The 26,202-nt window shown below is 39.0% G+C and overlaps 2 protein-coding genes across 2 annotated transcripts; one reads left to right on the top strand and one right to left on the bottom strand.

Annotated features, from left to right (window-relative positions):
- Positions 1-1,620: 1,620 nt before the first annotated feature.
- Positions 1,621-20,317, bottom strand: LOC126377015 (melanotransferrin). Its single transcript, XM_050024611.1, has 16 exons — positions 20,152-20,317; positions 19,453-19,658; positions 18,785-18,907; positions 17,615-17,776; positions 17,066-17,199; positions 15,962-16,128; positions 14,460-14,604; positions 13,303-13,485; positions 12,434-12,545; positions 11,317-11,499; positions 10,649-10,819; positions 6,810-6,979; positions 6,014-6,157; positions 4,175-4,362; positions 3,374-3,533; positions 1,621-2,789 (listed from the first exon to the last, which is right to left on the bottom strand). The coding sequence occupies exons 1-16, from the start codon at positions 20,192-20,194 to the stop codon at positions 2,519-2,521; spliced, it is 2,562 nt and encodes an 853-aa protein (XP_049880568.1). The 5' UTR covers positions 20,195-20,317; the 3' UTR covers positions 1,621-2,518.
- A 353-nt stretch (positions 20,318-20,670) lies between these two features.
- On the top strand, positions 20,671-22,971 carry LOC126377118 (cell growth-regulating nucleolar protein). Its single transcript, XM_050024791.1, has 3 exons — positions 20,671-20,764; positions 20,859-21,047; positions 21,214-22,971. The coding sequence occupies exons 2-3, from the start codon at positions 20,920-20,922 to the stop codon at positions 22,355-22,357; spliced, it is 1,272 nt and encodes a 423-aa protein (XP_049880748.1). The 5' UTR covers positions 20,671-20,764; positions 20,859-20,919; the 3' UTR covers positions 22,358-22,971.
- The last annotated feature ends 3,231 nt before the right edge of the window (positions 22,972-26,202 follow it).

Raw genomic sequence — 26,202 nt, 5'->3', positions numbered from 1 at the left:
CGAATTTAACACAAAAAAGAATTCATACGATGAAAAAAAATACATAAATGTATAGCTGGCAGTTTGGCCATTACAGTAATAAGCGAAAATTCTAAATTCAAAATTAGAATTTCATTTGTTTATCTTATAAACGAAATGAATCACTGTTTTGAGACAAATGTGTGTTTAGGGTTGGAGTACATTTAGCGTTTAAAAACTAAAAATTGGCGCCTATCCTTAAACTTTTTGTTTTTTATTTCAATACTGTGACTTTGGGACGTCTGAAAAAAGGTTTTTTTTCTAAAACGTATGGATACTTCGCCCACAGAAGCCGCCCAAGTTGTGGCATTGCTGGATTCTGGCCTTAGTCAGCGTGTTGTGGCTGCAAGACTGCATCTAAGCCTGTCATCTGTTCATAGAGTCTATAAACGTTATCGGGAGACTGGTTTGTTCACGCGCCGTTCAGGATCTGGCAGGAATCGGGTCACTTCTGAGCGAGATGATCGATTTATTGTAACAACTTCTTTAAGAAATCGACGCCTTTACGCTTTTCAACTGCAGCAGCGGCTTCGTGTTGTACGAAGGGTGGCTGTAAGTGACTCTACAATTAGAAGAAGGTTGAAGGATCGTGGACTGGTACCGCATAAGCCAGCAAATGGGCCGAAATTAACTGCAGACCATCGAAGAGCGCGCCTTAACTTTGCACGTGAGCACCTAAATTGGTCATACCTACAGTGGAGCAAAGTTCTCTTTTCTGATGAGTGTAAAATTATGCTGTATGGTAACGACGGAAGGAACAAGGTCTACAGAAGAGACGGAGAACGCTATGCACAATGCTGCATTGAAGAAAAGGTCAGCTATGGTGGCGGTTCTGTAGGTATGACCAATTTAGGTGCTCACGTGCAAAGTTAAGGCGCGCTCTTCGATGGTCTGCAGTTAATTTCGGCCCATTTACTGGCTTATGCGGTACCAGTCCACGATCCTTCAACCTTCTTCTAATTGTAGAGTCACTTACAGCCACCCTTCGTACAACACGAAGCCGCTGCTGCAGTTGAAAAGCGTTAAGGCGTCGATTTCTTAAAGAAGTTGTTACAATAAATCGATCATCTCGCTCAGAAGTGACCCGATTCCTGCCAGATCCTGAACGGCGCGTGAACAAACCAGTCTCCCGATAACGTTTATAGACTCTATGAACAGATGACAGGCTTAGATGCAGTCTTGCAGCCACAACACGCTGACTAAGGCCAGAATCCAGCAATGCCACAACTTGGGCGGCTTCTGTGGGCGAAGTATCCATACGTTTTAGAAAAAAAACCTTTTTTCAGACGTCCCAAAGTCACAGTATTGAAATAAAAAACAAAAAGTTTAAGGATAGGCGCCAATTTTTAGTTTTTAAACGCTAAATGTACTCCAACCCTAAACACACATTTGTCTCAAAACAGTGATTCATTTCGTTTATAAGATAAACAAATGAAATTCTAATTTTGAATTTAGAATTTTCGCTTATTACTGTAATGGCCAAACTGCCAGCTATACATTTATGTATTTTTTTTTCATCGTATGAATTCTTTTTTGTGTTAAATTCGGACAGAAACAATGAAAACGGAAGTGTTTCGATTTTTTTGATGAGAAGTGTATTATCTACACAAATAAGGCACATTCTTAACTATTGGACGGTATAAAAAAAGGCGCAGATTTCTCCCTCAAATATCAATAGTGCAGATCAATACTTAAAACTAAAATTATGATTTATTAATTATACTTACACACACAGCTACCTAGGTTATTATCTATTCTACTATTACACTGCCTTTGATTTAAAAAGAGAAGGACAACACAAGTATATTCATAAAGGAGTGGTATATTTGATAAAATATTACATTCTTCCCTCTATTTGACTGCTTATCTTAAAATGTAACCTCTTTGTATATGTAGAACCACTGTCAAACTGCCAGTCCATAGTTATACATGATAGTAATAATAATAAAGATAGTCGTCTTGATAGTCTTTGTGGTAAAGCCAACTATGTATGAAAGTTATTGCTCGATTCAGCACTAGTGGACAAAAAATTCGACTGTGTTCGTTGGGTGTTTGAGAAAATGACTGTCTACAAATTTAACTCAGAGTCTGAAAAAAAAAATAGCAATCATTTGTGTACACTTGAGTTACTTGCCCGACAAATTTTAAGGCCGGTGCACCAGTGTTTACCACTAGTTCTGATGTCACTTATGAATACGGAATCCAAAACTAATTGAATGAGCCTTTGCAGCAGAAGTCATCTTGACGCTTAAGGAAATGTCGCCTAAGGGTTTGTCAGTATATCATCGCACTTTCCTACACTTCTATCGCTTACGCACACTATCGCCTCGTCGATTCTACCGCGTGTGGTCGCTCTCTCTCGCTCTAGCAAATGACAGTGCTGAGCAAGAGAAAAAGATAGAAGCATAAGAAAGTGCTACGAGGCGCTACCAGATGTGGTTCAACCCTAATCTTATCCTCTACACTTCCTTTTACGCATTACAAACAAGAAAGGCATTTCTTACCGCACTAACCCTACAACAAACAAGGCAGTTGCTACAATGTGACCAACAAATCCGATCCTGTAGGCTTGTGACAAGAAGTCGGGATCAGAAGCGATATAGTAAGATGCTTGTGGAGCGTCGCAGGAGACTATGCGAGCGGCGCGAGGGAGTGCTTTCCCCGCGATGATCTCAGCTGACCGCTTGTTGTGAGGCAGCGGTTTGAGACGGACTGCCGCGTCGCTGAATATCAAGTCCGCGTACGGAGATGGAGAGAAGAACATGCTGAAGCTGAAAGAAGTTTTAAAAAATATGGTAAATTGAAGAAGAAGAAGGTACAATTTGTAAGTGGGAATATGTAGATAGGTATGTCGTAAAAGTCGTTCAAATAATTCTTAATACTTATGTTGAATGAGTCATGTCATTGGCCTATGGCGGCTCAATAATAACCCTGACACCAGGGTTGATGGGGTTGGTAATCCACCTCACAACCCACACAATAGAAGAAGTACATATTATTAGCAAATACCAGCGATAAGACTACTGGGTGTGCGGAGTATAAACGCTAGGTAACATCATAGAATAAGAAATAATACTACGTATAGAACGGCAAAGCTCCGCTATCCACCTGCGGCTGAGCTAGGTTTACCTCACCCCCCTTCGGTCTTTCTTTAGTCTCCAATCGTATTGACGTCATACGTCACACACACACAGATGCGCATGTACGATAACATGTGTGGTGTCTGTGTAAAACGAGGTGTTTTGTATGAAGTGTCCGGGGTGTAACATTACGTAGCTGTCTATAAATGTCACGTTGACAACTTGTTCTTCTACGCTCTGTCGCTTACTGGTTAATGGGTAGTTATTATAGTTACCTGAACTCATCGGTTTGGGTGGAGCCGTAGAACTGTTGCGCGTAGACCAACAGGTTAGAGAAGGTGTCGAGCTCGGTGTGGTTCGCGCGCCCCATCAGAACTGAACCCGGTACCTTGCCCAGGTTGCAGTGTTTGTACTCGTGCATCTTGGCGCGGGTGCCTGCAATTAATACCATGAGCTCACGACTGTGTCCTATACAGCGCAGTCAGAGGTACATCCATCACAAGATGAACTAAGTGCCACGCCTTACCGAGCTTCCCGCTAGACCAACGTGATAGGTGGTTAGCCGTATCGCCGTCTATAATGGTCGAGCCAACTGTGTTAGTGAAAACTGCACTTAAGATAAATTGTTACGTTGTAACCACGTTACGATACGTTGGAAGTAGGTCAGGATCGAAGCAAATGGAATTTCATAGTCTCTGCTTACTCCGGTGGGAAATAGGCGTGAGTTTATGTATGTAAGCACTTATAAATCATTAGAATTATTCTAAGAAGAAGACTAAGTACCGCTCTTTCAGGAGCAATTAATAAATGCCAAAATTCTTTATTAAAAACGATTGATTGCCGGTCGAAGTCATCAAAATAATTGAGAAAAATGATTGAGGTCCTTGGAAGGTTGGCATAAGTTTTTGAACCGTCAACTTACCGTCATGTTAGCACATAACAGCTGTAAGTCAGTCGGTTTCAAGTCTAGCGGCCACCACTCGTGTAGTCTACCCCTGAACACTTCTGTAGGCGTCGTGTGTCTCACGAAGACTACATACCTTCGACCAAACTACGAAGGACTTCACGTCACTCACCGTCAGTACATAATAGTTGCAAATCATCCGGCAGCAAGTCCCGCGCCCACCACTCGCGTCGTCTGCCCCCGGACACTTCTGCTGGCGCCGTGTGTCTCACGAAGGCGACGTCGCCGCCGCCTTCTACCATACAGCGTAGTGCACCTACGTGGCCGTAGTAGTCTTCACTTGCGTCGCGGCGGCAACGTCTAGGGTTCAAATTAGAAGACTAAGTACTCATTTTTTTAAAACCGGCAAATATATTAGACATGCCCGGTACCCCAATCGAGTAGGCAAAGTCACCAGCCTATCGCCTTTAACCTACTAAGGTCGAGATTTCCATACACAATAGTTAAACAATGGGGTTCGGATTTTAAAAAGACATCCGGTCTTACGAATATACAGGGTGTTAGTAACATCGTAACGAATACTCAGGGGGATGATTCAGACCATGATTCTGAGTTAATATCAAGTGGAATTTTTCGTCGCAAAATTCATGTTTTTTTTTATTTATTTTTTTAAATTATTTTTAATTCTATACTTTTGCGAAGGAAAATTCTACTTGATATTAACTCAGAATAATCAGCTGAATCATCCCCCTCAGTATTCGTTACGATGTCACTTACACCCCACACAAGTACATACGGTAGCCATACAAGTAGGTATGGGTGTTAGTGACACCGTAACGAATACTGAGGGGGATGGTTCAGACCATGATTCTGAGTTGATATCAAGTGGAATTTTCAGTCTGAATATTCCTGAATTTTTTTGTGTTTTTTTTTAATTATTTTCAATTCCATACTTTTGCGACGGAAAATTCCACTTGATATCATCTCAGAATCATGGCCTCAATCACCCCCCAAAGTTTTTGTTACGATGTCACTAACACCCTGTATAGCAAGCACAATGTCTTTATCGTTATGCCTCTTTTAAGCATAGCTTTTAACGTAGATATCTCTCGTCTGTTTCACGCTAGACGATGTACTGTATCTCTGTCCTGCTGTCATTAAATAAAGGTTTATAGTGTCCTCTTCTTCTGTTACAAACATAATTTTATAAAGAAGAAAAATGTCCAATATCTGTTGTTTAAACCCCTTATCCGATTTTAAATATTCAGTAAATAATGCCGGTTGCAAACCAAGAGACAAAGAATAATACTACGTATAGAACGGTAACACTCCGCCCCGCGCCGATTCGTATCGGGCGCTGACCTCACTTCCTCTGGGTCTTACTTTAGTTTTGAATGGCCGTAAGCCGGTATGGATGGAGGGGGCGGTAACCCACCACCTTCCCATGGTCTTACCAACCTTTTGGTCATACGGACCTAAGGACCGAATCACGGGCGATACGAGTGGTACTTGCTCGGGGCTCTTTCCCACCCGCATTTCTTGACACCCTACAAATTCTTGTCCTGTCCTGTGTCTTGGAGGGGCGGTAAGTGCGAGATTTTTGTATATACTGTCCGAGCTGTTCTCCTGATCTGTAAGGCCTCAAACTGGATGACAGCGGTAGCGGCGCGGCGGGCGGGGTACGAGTGGTGCGCTCAAGTCGAGTGGTGTCTCTGCGTTTGAAACTCGCCTTTTTGTTTCCTTTGTTCATTATAGGAATTCAGATCTTCTTTTGCCCATAATAAATCGAAACAAAAGAACTACAATCGAAAATGCGTTGTCGCTGTTTCGACATCGCGTTTATTTGAGACACAACTCTTTACCGCCGCAACACCGCGCGATTTGGCCGCTGGCATCGAGAACGGAACAGCGGTCGCGGCCGCTGTCATCCAGTTTGAGCCCTTACCGTCATTAGGATGGAAATAGGTTCTACCGACGCTTAACTACTTCTAAATAAACAAGCGTAATTTACCTGTAAGAAGCGCCATGACACAAATGGCACAGGTTGTCGTGTGGCACGGTGTTAGAGTCGACGTATTCAGTGCTAAGTGACCCGGGCGCGCAGGATTTAGTGAAGTATTCTGCCGCTGCGTGAGCGCCGTCGCAGCTATACGATCTGAAAATAAAATTTATTTAGTTACAATAGTGTAATGTATACCCCTCGATCCCCTGGTAGTTGCGACTTCCGAATACATCCCGCTTAGGGAGGGCACTGAAATGTATCGACGCCCGAAAGACGTAATATACGATCCCGAGGACCCGATTTCTCTAGTCATAGAGGCGGCCAATGGTTCAACAAACACTTCAAAACTCCGATACCGACCGATATCCCTCATTCTGCCGCTTACCGCTCGATACCCTCTAGGGTCGATTAAATATTTTCAAATATTATCTTCTCAGACGACGCCCCGAGTCAAGGTCGCGCCCAACTGGGCTTCAGGCCTCAGATCTGAGGGTGCCCAGTTGGGCGCGACTCTATTCAGGGGACGGTAGGGTATTTGAATGGGTCAAAGATAAATTATAAAACGCTAGTCTAGAAATAGAAGCCAGTCTAAGATGACCAAATATTAATCTCATTTTACTTTTCGACTTGTTTCGAATTTTATTTATGAATTAAGTAACAATGAGTACGACGTTTGATTGGTTGTTTTATGACGTCAAAGGACAGTATTTCCATACAAACTCCAAAGAAAACTTTCGTTTTGACGTTTCGTAAAAAGTATCTCGTTTGATTAGGTTATCAAGCAGCCTATGGTCTTCAGTATTACCTAATCCACCCATTAGAGATGAGGTAAGCCAGCGGGTAGACCCAGCCGGCCGCCATACCGATCCCGGTGTGGCAGGTGTTCTTGCCGCGGAGATACGTCAAGTCCGTGTCGGGATCCTGTTCCTTGGCCACGGCCACCGCGTAGTACCAGCTGTCGCCGCTCGAGTATACCTGAAAATGAGCACAAATAAAGACGAATCCAGTGTAGATATTTGATGATTCTCATTTACAGAGCAACACGGGCTCCGGCGGACTGTAGTCTTTCAAAGAGAAAATTAAATCTAAAAAAATCTGACTCGGACGGGATTTGAACCCGCAGCCGGGGCGACCGGGTCCTCTTCAGGAGGAGCCATAAGAAAAATCCAAGCGAAATTTTTTGATTCGATTAAGGTGATGTGTTTCAGTCAGCTAGGTAACGCTGCGTCAGTAGATGGCGTTACTTCTGCAGTTTTCGTATTTTTTTCCATTTATTCGTTTAGTGTTGAGTACTGACCCAGTGAAATGTTAGGTGGCGAAATCTTACATACATTATCTTTAAGTTAAGCTACAATTTTGAAGTATTTACTGAAGATATCATATTGAAACATTGCATCAAAAGTTGGTGTCATTTCAATTTGTGTACAAACACGAAGCTGTCACACACACATGCGAACTAGGTTAGCTATTAAAAGAGATGCATAATTTGAAGTCTACTTCTAACTTCTAAATGGCGCACTTGGTAAAGCAGTAGCCGCCATTCTTAAGGTTCACGGTTCAAACCCAACTGCATGTTTTAATTGTTTTTACTTTTTGTATTTTTTTTTACAATTGAATTTGGCGAACCCGTCTATTTGTTACGGAATTTTCAAAAAGTATCACTTTTACCAATAATATTATAATTAAGTATACAATAATTTACTTTGCACTAAAGTACCTTCCGTAATTTCCGTATTTTTTATTTTGTAAAATTCTAACAGGCATTAATCGCATCAGTGAACAAGCGGCTAACTAAAAAACTACTGAACGGATTTTCATACGGTTTTCACCAATGAGTAGAGTGATTCATGGGCGTGCTTTAGGGTTTATAATTTATACAAGTATTTTTTTTGTATAAAATGGTTCAAAAATGATGATGAATGTCAAACATAATTATCGTTACAAATATAGCCGACTTGGAGCTTTCGGCGAAAACGCTGCCTGAGCCCATTGAGATATAACAAAACAACGTATGGTTGAATTGTTCCTTTTTTGTAGGTATACCGAAAAGTCCACAATATGTCATAATAATTATATTGTGTATAAAGAATTGTGTATATGTATTGTATGATTTTACAAATAACGATCACAGTACAGTAATAATAAGGTAGATTTTTTCCTAAATTGCGTAGGTTCAAACTTTGTCGCATCGCGTTTGAAAGATGTAATAGCGCTTCAGGACGTCCCGCAAGCACGGCGCTGATGTCGCAGTATCCGCATATAATTATTATGACTTGTCATTTAGTTCCAATAAAATCCGCGGGACTTCATACGTATGTCAGTGACAGCTGGTGATAGCATGCGGGACACTTAGCACCTAATCGAATTCTATGTTGTTTTCGCGCCCAGTCCAGACGACTCACAGCGCATTTCTGGACATATATTTACGCGTGGTGTTTATTGTTAGGTTAGTTAGTTCAGGTTAGGACGTCTTTTTATAACGAGGACGTTAAAAAAAGACGAGGCTGGGACGTATTGAAGTAGTATTTTCCATATAATACGCGGCCTGAAATGGGCTGTTTCGGGGACCTGAACTGGTTGCTGTCGAACTTATTATCACGTTTTCTTGATTAAAATTCATAAATAAGTCAAATAGAAAATAGAAAAAAGATTTTATTTAGTTTTAGATCTGTCATGATGTCTGTGATGTTTGTTTATTATACATAAAAATTTCAAAATTTTTCTTATTTTTTTTCCCAAAGGGCAAGGCAAAGGGAACTATGAACATACAGCCATGTCTTGTGTTTTTTTTCTTGATGATGATTAATGAAATGATGAAACCTAAGCCCCCACCCTCGGAGCAGACTCCTACTCCGAACCCCAAACGAAGTAAGCGGATTGTTGGCGCAAAGCGAAAATAGATAGGTACACTTTGTTTATTGAAGATTCCGATTTAATAATACTATCGGGAATGTTTTCCGACTAATGTGATCATTAACCACAAAACACCACTTCGTATTGATTATTTAGATTATTCAATGAAGAAAGCAACCTTCCCGTTCCCGGTCCCACCAAAAAGTCCGCGGCAAAGAGAATATAAATAAATCTGTATGTTGGATGGAAAAACAATTAATTATAAATGACTACTATTTAGGCCGGCAAATGCAACAACTTCTTTTTTGATTTGGTTTTCCCCGAAGGGTAAGGCAAAGGGAACTATGCCCATACAGCCATTTCATTTTATGTATTGATTTTTTATTATAATATATGTCCTCTTTTAAAACACGGTATTTACCCATTATTTAAAAATGTTTAAATAAGATACGTTATTACAAAAATATTTTTCCAATATTCCTTTTCTCAGATTGTAGTATTTTTAGTTTTTTATTTATATTTATTCTCTTCATACAAAATCTCTTTATAAATTGTCACTGACATTCTATTACACTTGTCAAGTAGTCAAAGCCTTTAGAAAAAAAAACTATCACGCACACGAACTAACATTGACACCTCTACACGCTCAGCAAATACACTGTAATCTGCACCACTACAAATGTAGAATTGATCAAAATTGAGGGTCTGAAATATGGTACTTCTCGTATTCGGACCCTAAATTTTTGTTAGTTTGCGAAAATAATACACCAAAATATTACTATTTATCGGTTTTATAACAATATTCCTCTATCCGTTTTCCTGTAGCACTGCATCAACTTTTGTATGGAAAACGAATCACCTTAAGCCAACGCCGACAACACCCAAGTTATTTTCTTGTATTTTAGTAGTAGTACTACTGACCTTATAGTGTATAATTTGTACTACCTGTTGAAGTACATAGTAGTACTACTTTGTGGTTGTACATTAATACATGTATACACTTTGGTACCATGACACATTAACTTTTTTGACAGATTGAACTGGAAGTCTCACTAAATGTCAAATATGTTAGTGCGACAGAGTCCTAAAGTGGGTACATTATATGACTGTACCAATTGTTGATAGAAGCTATTATCGATAAATCCGTAGTTATAACATAATTTCGAAGGGGTTGGCAGAGGTGTATAGTGTATACACACTCCCAGGTAATAGGGGGCGAGTCTAGTGCCAACTTTATGAAACTACGTGATACTAATATTTTTACAACATTAATTCAAACTCATATAGTCGAATTCATCTGTTCTCAAGGGTTAGTACGGATGTTTTTAGATAATAATACTCGAAAGTTCGATGAAGTGTGGGCAATTAGTTCACCTTGCGATGGATGTACAATCAAAGAGCAAAAGTTCAGTCACTGAGCCCAGCGAATTATTTGTAAACAGTGGTGAAATTATGAACCATTTGTTATCATTAGTTGTGTTGGCCGCTACTGTCGCTCTCGCATCGGACTTTACAGCCATTTTAAACGCTGCCACAGAAACGCTGTTTGAATCATCTGATAAAGATGTAAAGGCCAATGATGATGATGATGAGTTGTCATAATTATAAAAATTATGTTTTTGTACTTGTTTTTGGTCCATTACAGAAACGACATGTAACTAGGAGGTCTTAAGTGCAATCAGTTAATTTATTACTTTGCAAGAAACTGATTGGACTTTTGCACCTTATCGTACCTCTGACTACCCCACTTGGGATATAGTCGTTATGTGTTGTTGTAATAATACTACTAACCTCCTGCATGAAAGGCACAAGGCGGTGTTTATAGGAGGCGTGCAGCATGTCCGCGGCGTCGAAGAGTCCGAAATCGCAGGCGCCTTCAGCGATGCATCGCTCGCAGTGCCGCGTGCTGTGACCGCGCCAACACACCAAGGTTGGCGAGAGGAACGCTGCCTTTAGTGCTATCTGGAAGATTTATTCATATTCATGTGGGGATGAAAGATTATTCTGTGATGTGTAAAACACCTCCACCACCCCGCAGTGGAGCAGCGTGGTGGAGTATGCTCCATACTCCGTCCGGTTGATTGAGGGGAGGCTTGTGCCCAGCATTGGGACGTATATAGGCTGTTTATGTTATGTAGTAAAAACTGTAAGCGCCTTTTTGAAAATTCATATTCTGATATGATTTTCTTTAACAAAACTTTCATTTCTTTGAATTAATTTTATTCCCGCCAAAAATTGGGGATTTATTTTTTGAGACTAGCTTGATTAAAACTAGCTTGTCCATTGCGAGGTTTTGTTAACAAAAATTACATTCCATTCACATGCATTGTACCTATGTATGTTTCCTATAAAATACTTTAATACCATCTTGCATAGACTCAACAACATAACAACATAGGTCAGCAATCCATCCATCGTGGATCTCCGCCAAATCCTAGTCAATAAAAAAAAACACTCACTCTCATTTTAACACACTTGTCCATCTCCGGGTCGCTGGTAACACACAAGACCGCCCGTTTGACCGGGCAGTCTCGTATGCCTAACACTGCCTTCTCAGCCTGGTCGCCTACAAACTGGTTGTTCAGAATGTGCTTCGCCGCTTGATCCACTTCTAGTAGCACTCTGAAGTTTATTGTTGCATCCTGTTGATGAATACACATAGCAGGTTATTGAGAGAATGTTTACGTTAAAAACTAAAAAAGTGTTAATATTCGGTACTGTCTAAATAAGTATGTATTTAAATGTTTGTCTATATGCCTCCTTAGATGCTCTATGGTCAGAATGTACTTCGTTTGTGTGTTTATGAATAAAAGCTTAAATGTTTTAAAATCAAACTTATCGTACTAAATCAATGAAGCTTTTTAGTGCGGTTTTTGTAATATTTGATACACAAGATGATAAACTAGAAGCGAGCCTTGATAGACACCCACCACGAAACTATTACTTAAACTATTTTACATATTTTTTATTTGTCCATAGACTAAGAAGAGTTTTTACGAAGTAATAAATTCTACGTCTAAATTGCAACTGATTCTTCAAAAACCAACTACATAATCATAGATATAATATTGGAGGTCATAATAAAGGAGCTCGGTGGCGCAGCGGTAAACGCGCTCGGTCTGCGGTTGTTGAAGTTAAGCAACTTTCGCAAAGGCCGGATGGGTGTCCACCAAAAAAAGTTTTTATCTCGAGCTCCTCCGTGCTTCGGAAGGCACGTTAAGCCGTTAGTCCCGGCTGCATTAGCAGTCGTTAATAACCATCAATCCGCACTGGGCCCGCGTGATGGTTGGTTGGTTTGGTTGGTCCGTGTCTGTGGTGTCCTAAATAATAAATGTTTCTTTCTTTCTTTCTTTAAGGCCCGATCTCCCTATCCATCCATAGGGAAGGCCCGTGCCCCAGCAGTGGGGACGTTAATGGGCTGATGATGATGAGACATAATATTAAACATATTATAACTCTTCTTCTTCTAATCTTTTTATTCCCTGTTGGGATGCAGGGCTTGAATAACAGTTTCCACTCCTCGCGATCTTTGCAGCCTCTGTAAGTAAGCATAACGCATAATAGCAATGACTTTACCTGTAGTAATAGATCTGTAGTGCCATTGGACTGGAATAGTTGGAAGGGCAGTTCTATTGGCCGCCCGGATGAGTCCAAACGTTGCTGGAATGGAGAAACGGTGGTGCTTGCTCTGTGGACAATAGCTACATTTAAGAACTAGATGGTGCGTGATACGCTCGCCGCTAAAGTAGCTTCGCGTGTCCTGTATTTATGAGACAACGACCTACCTGCCTCTTAACGGTTGAGTAAATATATGACACTTTGTATGGCGGCCATCTTGTTTTCCCGCCATTTTCAAGATTTAAATAGGGTGTGAAAAAGAACGTTTGACTCACGATCTGAAGGCCTTGGGTTCGTTTTATAGACGACAATGTCAAAAATTCCTTAGTGACTTTGATGACATTAAAAGGAATAAATCAAATCAAAGGAATAAATAAAATAAATAAGAAATCAGACGGCAGCCATATTGGCGCCGTGTACGCACTTGGATATACTATCCACTATCGGCAAGTGACAGTTGTTAGCGGAATTGCTATCTACTCGTACGACGACGTCGTGCACGCATCGATTTAATATATCCACGTGGATAGCATTCTTTGATCCTATTGGTCCAAGCCCTCGGATAAATTCCGCGCCGCGCGGCAGTAGATAGTCGTGCAGAGCCCGCTGGTATGTGTCATTTCTTGATATTGCGCGCTTATAAATATGCACATATAACATTGGCAGTAATGGTTGTGTTGTCTCTTCTCTATGACGAGCGGTTGTCATACAACTTATCACGTTGGTCTAACAGAAAGGTCGGAGAGGTGTGGGTACTTAGTTCATATTGGGATGGATATACCTATACTCGTGGGCTTATGTTATGTTATTATTTAACAGACACTAACCTGTTATTGTCCTGGTCGATGCGGCTCCTATAAGGGTCGTAGTACCGCGGCGCTTCAGTGCTAGTTGTAAACGCGATGCCGTATTGATCGCGTTGTACGTACGTAGAACTACGATTGGAGTTTCTGTTGAAGGGGTTCGGTTCGCCGTATAGTTGCACTATCCTCATCAGGAAGTTCTGGTATCTGTGAGTAGAAGATTATGTTAAAGTGTAAGTTGAGTTTGCTGTTGTAGTTTCTTGTCATTTCTTCTCCTCAGCCATAACACCTTGCGATATGACGTAAATTCAAAAATGTTACATTAACCTTCAACAGCTTTGACCTCCTACGTTTGGCGGCTCAATAGTAACCCTGACACCAGGGTTGATGAGGTTGGTACTCCACCTTACAACCCACACGATAGAACCTTCAACAATTTTATCCATGATAATTACGTTGAATAAATGATTCAGATTTTTGTTTGTTCTGTGTTTTTTAGGCGTGCACCAAAGGGCCGACTAGTCAGCGTTAGGTAAGTTAGCATCAAAATGTAGAAAATATTCGAAACTCTGAGTTCAAGTGTATGAGTTTGAATTAGTTTTGATCACAGATAACTGATATCACGTGGTTTCCAGCATTTGTGCCCGGTTGATGGCAATAGGGTCGCCCCCTATTACATGGGACTTAAACATAGCTGGATATAGAGGGAAACCACTGCCCTATTTTTCTCTAAAAAAGTAGCATGGAGAGTATTTTAAATGCTACACCGAAAAGAGCGTGGCTCTTAAATTGATGATGGTGTAACATAGCTGGCGAAGAGTGGGTGTACTATACACCTATGCCTATTTCCATACTTGTTCACAGGGGTAGCGACATTAAAAAGGTTAGGAACCACTGGTTTATAGGATCTTCTTCTTTGCGAGTCGATGGCGATCGATACTAAATTTTTGCTGACCAATAATTGGCCACGTTTACGGCATTGTCAGTGGCTTCGTAAAGGTCTTTAACAGTGCAGGTGTTAGGGCACTTAGGACAGCACAAAAGGTGAGCCATATTTTGTGGTGATACTCCACACTCGCAATCATCGCAACCATCAACCAGATATCCCCACCTGCAGAGATTATCCTTGCAGCGGCCAACCTGTAGGATGTCAGCGGTAGATAAAGGATTATACAACTTACTTCCGTCTCTGTTCCTGCGTAGCGGCACTGCTAGTAACGATGGCGTCGGCGGGCACGCGCCCCCAATTGCACTGCTCCCACTCTGTCACCGGCATGCGGGAACCGTCGCGGCAAATCAGCTCGAACTCATCCTCCAATACTCCACCTAATGTGTGCATAACATAAACATATTAGTCACAATACCGTAACCTTCATCGTCATCATCATCAGCCCATTAACGTCCCCCCTGCTGGGGCACGGGCCTTCCCTATGGATGGATAGGGAGATCGGGCCTTAAACCATCACGCGGGCCCAGTGCGGATTGATGGTTATTAACGACTGCTAATGCAGCCGGGACCAACAGCTTAACGTGCCTTCCGAAGCACGGAGGAGCTCGAGATGAAAACTTTTTTTTGTGGTCACCGAGCACCGTAACCTTATAAATGTAAAATGTTTTAATGTATGTGATGTGGTTGTATTTTATCAATAAATAAATAAACATTCATAACCGAGCAATTATAATGATTTACGGGGTGTACAGTCATGAGCAAATCATGTCCCCACTTTAGAACCCTGTCGCACTATCATATTTGACATTTAATGAGACTCACGGTTTAATTTGTCAAAAAAGTTAATGTGACATGGTTTTGAAGTGTATACATATTAGTACTCGTGACCGTACGTGACATCGAATACTGAGGGGGATGATTCGGCTCATGATTCTGAGTTCCCAATAGGTTGAGCAGAGACTATGGAATTCCATTTGCTGCGATCCTGACACTTTTCTTGCTTCCTCCACATTCATCAATCACTGAGACGGATTCCGCTCATGATTCTGAGTTAATATCAAGTGGGACTTTCCATCCATGCCAGAATTGCAAATTTAAAAAAATCAAAAAGAATCATGAATGTTGCGACGGAAAATTCCACTTGATATTAACTCAGAATCATGAGCGGAATCCCTCTCGGTGATTGATGAATGTGGTGGCAGCAAAAGAAGTGTCAGGATCGAAGCAAATGGAATTCCATAGTCTCTGCTCACCCCGGTGGGAAATAGGCGTGAATATGTATGTAACTATTTTAATGTTTACAATACAATAGAGTTCTTTTTCTATCGTGTAGGTTGTGAGGTGGAGTACCAACCTCATCAACCCTGGTGTCAGGGTTACTATTGAACCGCCAAAGGCCCCTGACATGGCTCATGTAACGACTACTTTACTTACATCAGTAAGTAGTAGGCCGCGACCAACGGCTCAACGTGCCTTCCGAAGCACGGATCAACTTACTTTCGGACAATCTGGTGATCAGCCAGTAATGTCCTAACCAAACTAGGGATCATAAAGTAATTTTTTGTAATATGTCCCCACCGAGAATCGAACCCGGGACCTCCGGATCGTGAGCCCAACGCTCAACCACTGGACCACGGTGGTCGTTACAACAGAGTTTAATAACAGGTACGTTGTATAACAACTCTAACGGGGAATACGTGTTACTTTATGAATAGACAAAGTAACAATACTTACCAAGGATCTTGTGCGAAAGTAAAGCATGTTGTATAGTGGTGTCTCTGACGAAGGCAATTTCGCCTGTGCCATTAGTGACGAGGCACTTGAGTGCGCCCTCGTAACCCGCGTAAGGATCCTGTAGCGTGCACCGTATCCCCGCGCCGCCTGTACACAGCTTGCAGAGCCTGTGGGCAACATTAAACAGGTATAGTCACTGAGCAATAAGTAAGTCAACATACATAACATAAAATAGAATATAATTATTATTATGTTTATTTAACAAAGAAAATATTTATTTATTTATTTACATTTCACGACTTTGCAGTGCAGAAGCGCTAATGCGCCGTGAAACTTTCAATATAAACTTTCATAATAATATTACATTAACATAGCATCACGCCTGTATCCTCGAAGGGGTAGGCAGAAGTGTATAGTATACTAGCTTTTGTCCTCGACTTCGTCCGCGTGGCGTGTTATAAAAGAGAGATCTTTGCGTGTGTGGGAGTGCATATCAAATTTCAAGCATCTAACTTATGCAGTTTAGATTTTTTCATACAATTTTTTTTCCCGCTATCTCCCATTTTTCAAAATACAGCCATAACTAAACTTTATATTTACTAAAGTATGCATGCAAGCTAGATTGAAAACATCTATCTTACGCGGTTTCGATTTTTTCATACAAATGTTTTTTCCCGCTAACTCCCGTTTCCGTGGGAATTTTGCAATATCCTGTTGCAATTAAGCTTTAAGTTAACTAAGGTACCTGCATGCCAAATTTCAAGCATCTAACTTAAGCGGTTTAGATTTTTCATACAAAAGGATTTTCCCGCTAATTCCCGTTCCCGTGGGAATTCCGGGAATTCTTTTCTTAGTGCACCTCTACGGTACCTAAGCTACGTCTCATCCAAATTTCAAGTGCCTACGTTTAGCTGTTTAGGCTGTGCGTTGATATGTCAGTCAAACAGTTTCTCCTTTTATATATTTAGAAGATAATTAGACATAACACTTACTACTTAGTTCATCTTGCGACGAATGTACCTCTGACTACCCCAATTGGGATATAATCGTGAGCTTATGTTATGTAAAATAATTTTAATAAAAATAATGACAATTTTCACGTACTTATCCGAGTTGTCTCCAATAGGGTTATACATGTCCTTCAAGGAGTTGGGTGCGCACGAGTCGCCAAAGAACTCGATCGCCGATTTCACGTGATTGTTGCAATCTGTCACTTTCAAGCCTCCCTCTTGCATTAGCTGAAAGAAAACATTTTAATTGAGTTGTGTACTAGTTTCAAGATAAATTATGAAATTCTGATTACTAAATAAAGACAGATCTAAAACTAACGAACTGTTTTCTATTTAACTTATTTATGAATTTTAATCAAGAAATACCTAATAATAAGTCCCATCACGTTTTAGTATGACGTCACAGTGTGCTTTTTCATACAAATTCCATAGTTAACTCGTGTTTTGACTTTTAGGAAATATATGAATGTGCAATAGATTTATTATTATTAATAATAAGTTCCTATACTTAGGAGAATCTATATTGGTATCAATTCGAGCAACCACTAACAAAATTTTACTGTGGGACATGTGAGACAGACCAGCCTTCTTCATTGGCTACAAGTATATGCTATTCTGACTATAGTTAAACAGGTTTACTTACAACATGAATAGGCATGACCCATCCAGCTAGCGCCCCAACACCAGGGAAGCAAGCTCGGGCTCCACGCAGCCCGTAGAGCCCCGAGCCGGCCTGTACGTGAGGCAGACCACCCCTTTTGACCACTGCCACTGAGTATTGGTAAGGGTCGCCACGACCATACAGCTGGAAAACGTCATTACCCGTTTTTATTTCTTTATACGTCAAATCCAATTTCATATAGAAATATAAAATGATTATTATTTAAAAAACCTTTAGTTTTAGAAGTAAGGTTACAAGATCCAGTGTTGGGGTTTCTTTTAAGTGACCATGGTACTTGTAGTAGAAAATTAAAGGTGAAATCAAAAAATACATTAAAGGTGTCAAAATGTTGCTCATAAGTTCATAGTTGAGTCACCTCTTTACATTATTGTATTACATTTTGAGTAATTAACTGATCACTTAACAATATTTTATTAAAAACATAATTCACTAAGTTTTTTTTGTCTTTATTCAACATTCACTTACACCATGTGATATACAACAATGAAATAAATACATATGCATTTTTTTCATTTATTGTTTGTTGCATGGAGAATAAATAAAAATAAAAATAACCTTTATTCACCGATGTACAGTTCTACTTTACATAGGTTTATTATATGTAGTACTTATTCTAATCGGGCTGTCCTGAGACATAGGCCTCCTCCATCATGCGCCAATCTGCTGTACTTTGTGTGTATCGTCTCCACCCCTTAGGTAGGTCGTCCTCCCATCTTTTGATTGGCCTCCCTCTTCGCCTTTTGCCGTCTCTGGGGTACCATTCCGTGATGTCTTTTGTCCATTTGTTAGTTTTAGACCTCATCATGTGTCCGGTCCACCGCCACTTCAATCTTCTCGCTGTTTTGGTTACGTCTGCGACTTTTGTAATCCCCCTTATTTTTTTGGATGGAGAATACCACATCTAATTTATTGGGGGGAGACCTGTGCCTCGCCATAAGACTTGCAGTTTATGTTCGCTCTCTCTCTCTCTATGTTAATATTATTTCGGCGATACAGCTCAACACCTATCACATTGCTCTAACAGAAAGCCCCAACGGTTTTGGTACTTAGTTGAGCTTGAGATGGATGTACTTTTGACTACCCCAATTGGGATATAGTTGTGAGCATATTTTATGTTTAATATTTCCTTACCTCCTGCAGAATAGGCACAAGCGAGTGGAACCTGCCAGCAATATGGACTTCGCCAGCATCTAGGCCTAACAAGGACGCTTCACCCCTGTCCACCCAAGTCATGCATTCTTCTGTGTCAAATGCCTGTAGAGGGAAAATTAACTTTTGCTGACAAAACTTCTTAATTCAAATTTTTGACGAGCCTTTGATCATACTAGTAAGGGTGCTGTCACATAACCCTAAGGTAAAAGATTGGTCAAAAAGATGATATAAATGAGAAGCTTACACTTTTCCATATCAATCTAAATTGGATAATATATTTTTAAAGAAAGAGATATATTATTTGTGATCTAGTTTTGGGGATTCTCATGAATCAAAGCAAGGTATTGTGAACGAATGCACAGATTTTTCTGTGGTAGACCTAACTAATTGACCAGCTAGTTCCGCCCACATGCAACAGATGGCACCACAATTCAATAATGCAGTCCTGAAACACGCTATTGAAGTTTACACATTATGATGAGTTCCATTCCTTGGCAGCAGCACACCCTCACCGCCAATGGATGCAGCTTTGAATAGGTATTATTTGACAGTATATTTACCCTTTAAACTGGAGGAGGAGTGCAAATGTGTTATTTGAGCCCTACATCTTAACAGGGAATAGGATAAGAAGAAGAGAAGATATTTACCCTTTTACATTGCAATTCAAAATAGTCCCTCCCAAAGAGGCCTTTATCCTGCATTGCAGTCACCATCAATTTCTCACATTTGGCTTGTTCTAAGACTGATGTAGTACACCATGTAACAATATCTTGTCCTTCAATCTTGGGAGTCTTAATATCATGTATAATGTTTTGTACACTCTCCTTGCTATAATATCCTGCATTTGTAACAGCTGAAAAAAATAACATGATTTATTCTTTACTTTTTGGGTTATTGTTATATAATTTTTGAGCAGCAAAAAAGAAAATTATCAGTCTGTGTCATCATTATTATATTATTTTGAAAAGAATATTTTATGCCCAAAATTCAGTTGCATAAAGTACAAACCAATTTCTTATGAGAAATCTAATCTTACTGTGGGACTGTATAAGGGGTTTATCTTATAAATATTGTCCTGTAACATGCATTAGATTAAGATAACACTGTACTAAATGTATTATAGAAGGTGTTTGTTCACTATGATTGTCCAAGACAATGGGTGTACAATGTGATAATATGGAACTTGCGAGTAAAGTTACTTTTTTAACTTTGTAAAACATTTTAACACGTTCTAAATATCGTATTCCGTACATAAATGTAGTTTTAACAAATTGATCTTTATCCAAAACTTCATTAAAGTTGTTTGTATAGTAGAAACTTTTGCTCCCCGGTATTTTGTTACTTACCTACGATAATAGACAATAAAGTCCAATGAAATAGCACTCCCATTTTGATCTGAATTCCTTTATGTTATTAAGTTAAAAATTTTAATTATTTCATTATCGTTAAAATTAAAATTGAAATAAGAACTTTGGACACACCCGTAACAACAACTGATTGATGAATGAGTGAAGTTATGTACCGGCCGGGCGTATGCATTCATTTCATTCATTCTATTCTAGAGTTTCAAAACCGTAAATTGCATAAAACCCGTAAAAGCTTCGAATACAGGCAAAGAACTATGCCTTTATACAGCCATATATGATGTTGACATTATTTAGGTATTTTATATAGACAGTTCCAATTAATACATTTAACCACATATTTTATGTCTGTTTATCAGAAATCAACAAACAAATATCAAAAGTATTGTAATATTAGATTAGTGAAACCTATTGAGAGAATTAAATATTGAATTCATAGGCTTTTAATGATTTTTTATCAAATGTTAGAACATTATTGCAATCGTTAACTTTAAAATACCTTCCAGTTTGACACAGCTGGCTGCCATCGGTATTGCGTATTTTCGAGAAAAATATAATTTTACTTGATTTGGAGGCTTTAATATAATTTACAAAAGTAAGTTTGAGAAAGTTATTGACAATGAATCGTATTTTAAAGTTTTTACTACGTTAAGCACGATATTTTTCTATAAAATACTTTTTGGTTACAGGTTCCCATACACATTTGGCCCCGGCATTTGCACGTGGTAAACTTGTTATTTTGCTGAAGATATGGTGGTTTTCACATGCGGACATTGTGGAGAGTCGGTGCAGAAGCCTAAAGTGGAAAAACATTATCTAACGAAATGTAGAAACCGGAATCCCAATTTATCTTGCATGGATTGCTTTAAAGACTTTCTGTAAGTATTTTATATTGGAAAACTTCCACCAGAGTGCATTTAGTTTGAGTGTGTCTATAAAGGACTAGACCAATTTGTTTTGTTTTCGAGATTATATATTTTACATTACTTTTTTGTCAATTTTTATGATCTTGCCTGTAATACAAAATTCTCTGGTTCTTTGCAGGGGTAATGCCTATGAATCACACACTAAATGTATAACAGAAGAGGAACGTTACTCTGGAAAGGGTTTTATGGCAAAGGAAAAAAAAGGTGAGAGAAAACAGAACACTTGGGTAGAAATGGTGCAATCCGTCTTAGATGAACAGAAGAATATCCCTGGCAATGTTCAAAGGATTATCGAGACTGTTAGCAAACACAATAATACTCCTAGGAAGAAACCTAAATTCTTTAACTTTGTCAAAAATGTTTGTGGACCAAAAACAAGTCCTAAAGATATTGACCAGGCTTGGGATTTGATTTCTGTAAAGCTTACTGCTCTTTCAAATGCTAACGCCAATAATAGGAATCAAAATCAAAATAATACGTCTGCTGAAGTTAATGGAAAATCTGAGGAAAAAAGTGAAGGCGATGAAGTAGTTAATGGCGACAGTGAAGAAATGGATAAAGTAAATGGTACTGCAGAAGATACAAATGAAGATGATGAAACGCAAAATCAAGCTAATGATGAAGGGGAGGGAGAACATAAAAATAAGAAAATGTCCAAAAAACAACGTAAAGAAGAAAAGAAACGTAAAAAATATGAGGCAGAGTTACAAAGTGCTGTTGAGGCCCCAGAAGAAGAAGAAGAAGAAGTAGAAGAGACTCAGCAGTCAAAGAAAGGTAAAAAGAAAAAGACTAAGAGTGAATCTAGCAATGGCGACATACAAGAAGCACAACAGGATGGTAAAAACAAGAACAAGAAACGAAAACGACAAGACACTGTTAATAGTGTTCCTGAAGTACAAGAGAAGGATAATGAGAATATTGAAAATGAGCCAATAATTACTAAGACTTCAAAGAAAAAATTAAAGATGAAAGAAGACGAGGACCTGGAAGAGAGCATCTGTTTGCATGACCAGAATGTTGCTAAAATTGAAGAGTTGACAATGAGCAGTGACAAATTCAATTGGCATGCGGTTATCATGTCTGTTTTGCAGAAGAAAGGTAATGAGCTACCATTTAAACGCTTGCAAAAGAAGGTGTTAATGGAATACAGTGAAGCAACAGGGCGTGAAGTAGATGATCGTATTGCTGAGAAATTCATAAAGAAGTTAAAAAGTGCCCCCAATGTAAGAGTAGATAAAAACAGGGTAATGCTTTTGGATTAATACATAGCATTTGAAGATTTGAAGGCCATTTGTGATGGACCACTTGGAACTGAGTTACTGTGGTGCAACAGGAATGAAAGATTAAACATTATCTGTTTACTATCGAAATAATAGTAGCATGCTACAAAAACAGCTGATGTTTTTCTTCATTAGCAGTAGCACGCTGATAGAGATTGTATTACTGTGTAATGCAAGAAAATAAGTTTTTGTTGCACCACAATATTTTGGTACAAAAAAGTGGGTAAAAAAAGTGTCAATACTTTCAGGCCTTGTTCAGAATGTAAATGTTTATGTTTATGACACAATACCACCTAATAAAAATACTTTGTAACAATTATATAACTGTATGTGCATGAATGACACAAATTTCAGTAAACCAGAACTATGAAATAGTGCTGGTGAACTATCAATAGATTTACAACGGATCTTGATCTAACAGCATCAATAGTTGACTATCGATCGGCAACACTAGATGAAATACCTAGTGGTGCTAAACTTTCTATAAACATATATAATTTAGTACTTATTCTTTACTGTTTAACTGTGTTTATCATATAAAATTGATAATTTCTGTAAGTTACAACACTACTGAAATAAAGTAGAATTTTGTTTTATTTTTTTGTTAATAGACCTTTATTCAGTAAGACAAGTTAAAAGATCAATAATTTACATATTTCCGTTCACATTGTTCTGAACAAGGCTTAAAAGTATGACCAAGTGTGGATATTTGAGTGTTGCTACAGCCAAAAATGTTCTAAACATGTGTTCCAAATTAGCTGCTAAATAAGATTATATTAGTGGTAATTTGACGACTGACGATATTCTTTTCCAATAATATTATGTCAATTTCAAAATATTAAAGCCTGATTTAATGGGGTTACTTAAATATTTTTTTCTGCAAAAAATCCATATTATACATATAGTTTAAAAATGTGACCACAGTACACTATAGGTACAGATAATATAATTATCTTCTAACTATACACCAGACGCGCATACAAGGAAATCTACCATTCTCATCTAGATTCTAGAAGCACTATGAACATTGAAAGCGGTAAATACATAAAAATAAATCCATGCAGCCTATCTTACTTTTTATGAGGTACATATACGGTATAGTAATAGAACGCTCTCAAAACAGTCCAAAAGTGAAAATGCTTAAAACTTAATTAATTAAATAGTTTGCACTATACACACTGAAGTCGGCGCCGACAACTCGGCGGCCTATATCAATAGAATGAGGTCGTGGAGTGAAGTCGACGACAAAATGTTGTCGACATAAGCTGGTCCACAGGTTTGGTGTACTTATATTGCAAATGTACATACATAACATAAACAGCCTATATACGTCCCACTGCTGGGCACAGGCCTCCCCTCGATCAACCGGAGGGGGTATGGAGCATACTCCATCACGCTGCTGCTCCAATGCGGGTTGGTGGAGGTTTTTTTGCCCTCCGAAGCACGGAAGTCATCTTACTTTTTCGGACAATCAGGTGATTCAAGCCTGAAAAGTCCTTACCAAACAAAGGACAGTCTCACAAAGTGATTTCGACAATGTCCCCATCGGGAATCGAACCCGGATCGTGAGCCTGACGCTTTAACCACTAGACAACGGAAGCTATTGCAAATGATAAAATATTATTCCAAATTATCTATCAATCTCCATTGAGCAACATGGACATTGGACACATGCATACACCTGAACATACTATGCCAGTTAATGCAACAAACCGCAGCAGAAAATTTCTATGGGACTAATGGACAGTTGTTTGATGTTAGGTATGTTAAATAATAGTTCGATAAATAATTATATTATTTTTAAATAAGCATATTTGAGATTTCTGTTGGAACAGGATATATTCTAACTACCTACTTAAAAGCAGTTAATGTTAATTCATTTTATTAATTTCCTTCTTTTATACCTACATAGTTAGGGAGCTATAAATAAATTATTCTTCAATAATATAATTGAACCTGAAAATGTGCTGTTTACCTACATTTTTGTTCAAAAGAGCCATAATAAAATTAAGAGTAACATTTTCCGTGTTTTTTTTTATAATCCAGAAACAGGCAGAAAATCTGATAAATAAGTAGGTACCTGAGGTACGGTCTACAGAAAAACCTGTCGATAGGTTTATGAGACACTCTAATAAAAAAAAAATAAGTAAAGAAACTAAAGCACTACCACAGATTACTAAATATTTATGAGTACGTACCTTTCACTTACGTACGAATGAACAGATGCCCAGAATAATAGGTAATCAGATATACCAATGTCTAAGATTTAATCTAAGTTTTCCTTTCTAGAGTGATTTTAAAATAATACATTTATCTAAGTAACTGCATTACTTAATGGAGAAGCGTGATGAACTAAGTAAGTACCCTCCGCTCCATATCCTCTCCGGGTGAGTGAGGGGATGCTTGTCTCTGTACATAACATACCTATATCTATTACTAAGCTTCTTTATATTTAATAATTTCTTTATTTATTTCTGCATGTCACATGGTAAGTAGTACAGTTCTTATTAATAAATATGCACAAACATGTTACACCTTGTAAGGGCAGCGCAAACGTAGCCTATATTATGTGAGAACCCGCTATCTAGGCATACAGGTTTATGTAACAACAGTAAGTACGTCGCAAACTACGAATAATAATTTATTTACGAATAAATATATTTATTCGTAGGTTGCAATAAATAAGTATAACATAATAAAAAATAACGATCATTTAAAAGTATTCAAAATGGCGACGATAAACCGAGCCACATGCGCTCTTGAAAATTTCAATTTTAAACTTCTGCCGTAAATGGGGATTTTTAAGGTGGCGTTTCTTATTCGCCGAGTTAAGGAGCGGTCGTATCGTGCCGTTTTATGCGACGCCGTAAATGTCGTCTAAACAAGCCAGACATAAGCTTAGATATTCACTTTAAGTGTGCTGTGCTAGTTATCCGTAAAAGACGTCCTTAACTCGACAGCGTTTGGAATTTCACGCCCAGTTGCCTCCAGAGATCGTTTCAATAATTGCCTGTTGTTTCGAGCGAAATTAATAGTTAATGTTTTTAAAGTGGTTCACTTTTTTGTACTTACTACCTCCTACTCTTGCCATAAGGAGGCTAAAACCCCTTTCCGCATAAATGTCAGCCACTGATGAGCAAATTTTGTATCATCCTTGGAAGTTACTAAAGTAATTGACTCCAGGTAGTCTGCATGACAACCGTGCCGCAATTGGGTAGTTTCTAAGGTCAAAGATAAATTATGAAATTCTGATTACTAAATAGAGACAGATCTGAAGGTGAAAAAAAAACGTTTTCTCTTTTTAATTTAACTTATTTATGAATTTTAATGGAGAAGAATGTAATACTTGCGATATTTTATCACGTTTTTCTATGACTTCACGGGTTGCTTTTTCATACAAATTCCATAGTCATCGTGTTTGACGTTCAGGGCCCCGATACCGACCCCGCCGGCGTGGTCGACGATTTCCCTCATTCAGCGCTTATCGCTATCGACCCACTAGGGTCGATTAATTCTTTTAAATTTTTTCCTCTCAGACGACGCCCTGAGCCGGGGTTCGCGCCCAACTGGGCACCCTCAGGCCTGTTGTCTTAAGCGTTGTACCGGGTGAGAGCCTTCAGGGCTCCCCATTCATTTGTCCGGCCAAGTAGTTAATGCCATCTGCGGCAAATCTACAATAAGTCACGTCAAAAAAAAAACGTGTTTGACGTTTATTCAAAAGTAACTTTGACTAAGTAGTTGGAAATTACCCTATTCTGTGGTCACTGCTTATCCCAACTGGAGATACGTCTATTCCGTATTTTGGAGTTACACGCAACGGGCTATTA

The sequence above is a fragment of the Pectinophora gossypiella genome, chromosome 22 (genome assembly GCF_024362695.1).
Source record: "Pectinophora gossypiella chromosome 22, ilPecGoss1.1, whole genome shotgun sequence".
NCBI lineage: Eukaryota > Metazoa > Arthropoda > Insecta > Lepidoptera > Gelechiidae > Pectinophora > Pectinophora gossypiella.
This window is presented reverse-complemented; position numbering and strand designations above follow the sequence as displayed.

Coding starts and splice junctions, on each gene's coding strand:
- LOC126377118 (XM_050024791.1), top strand. CDS start 20,920: ATGGTGGTTTTCACATGCGGACATTGTGGAGAGTCGGTGCAGAAGCCT. Junction 21,048..21,213: donor GATTGCTTTAAAGACTTTCT/GTAAGTATTTTA, acceptor GGTTCTTTGCAG/GGGTAATGCCTATGAATCAC.
- LOC126377015 (XM_050024611.1), bottom strand. CDS start 20,194: ATGGGAGTGCTATTTCATTGGACTTTATTGTCTATTATCGTAG. Junction 18,908..19,452: donor TTGAATTGCAATGTAAAAGG/GTAAATATCTTC, acceptor TTCCCTCTACAG/GCATTTGACACAGAAGAATG. Junction 17,777..18,784: donor TTGTGCCTATTCTGCAGGAG/GTAAGGAAATAT, acceptor GACGTTTTCCAG/CTGTATGGTCGTGGCGACCC.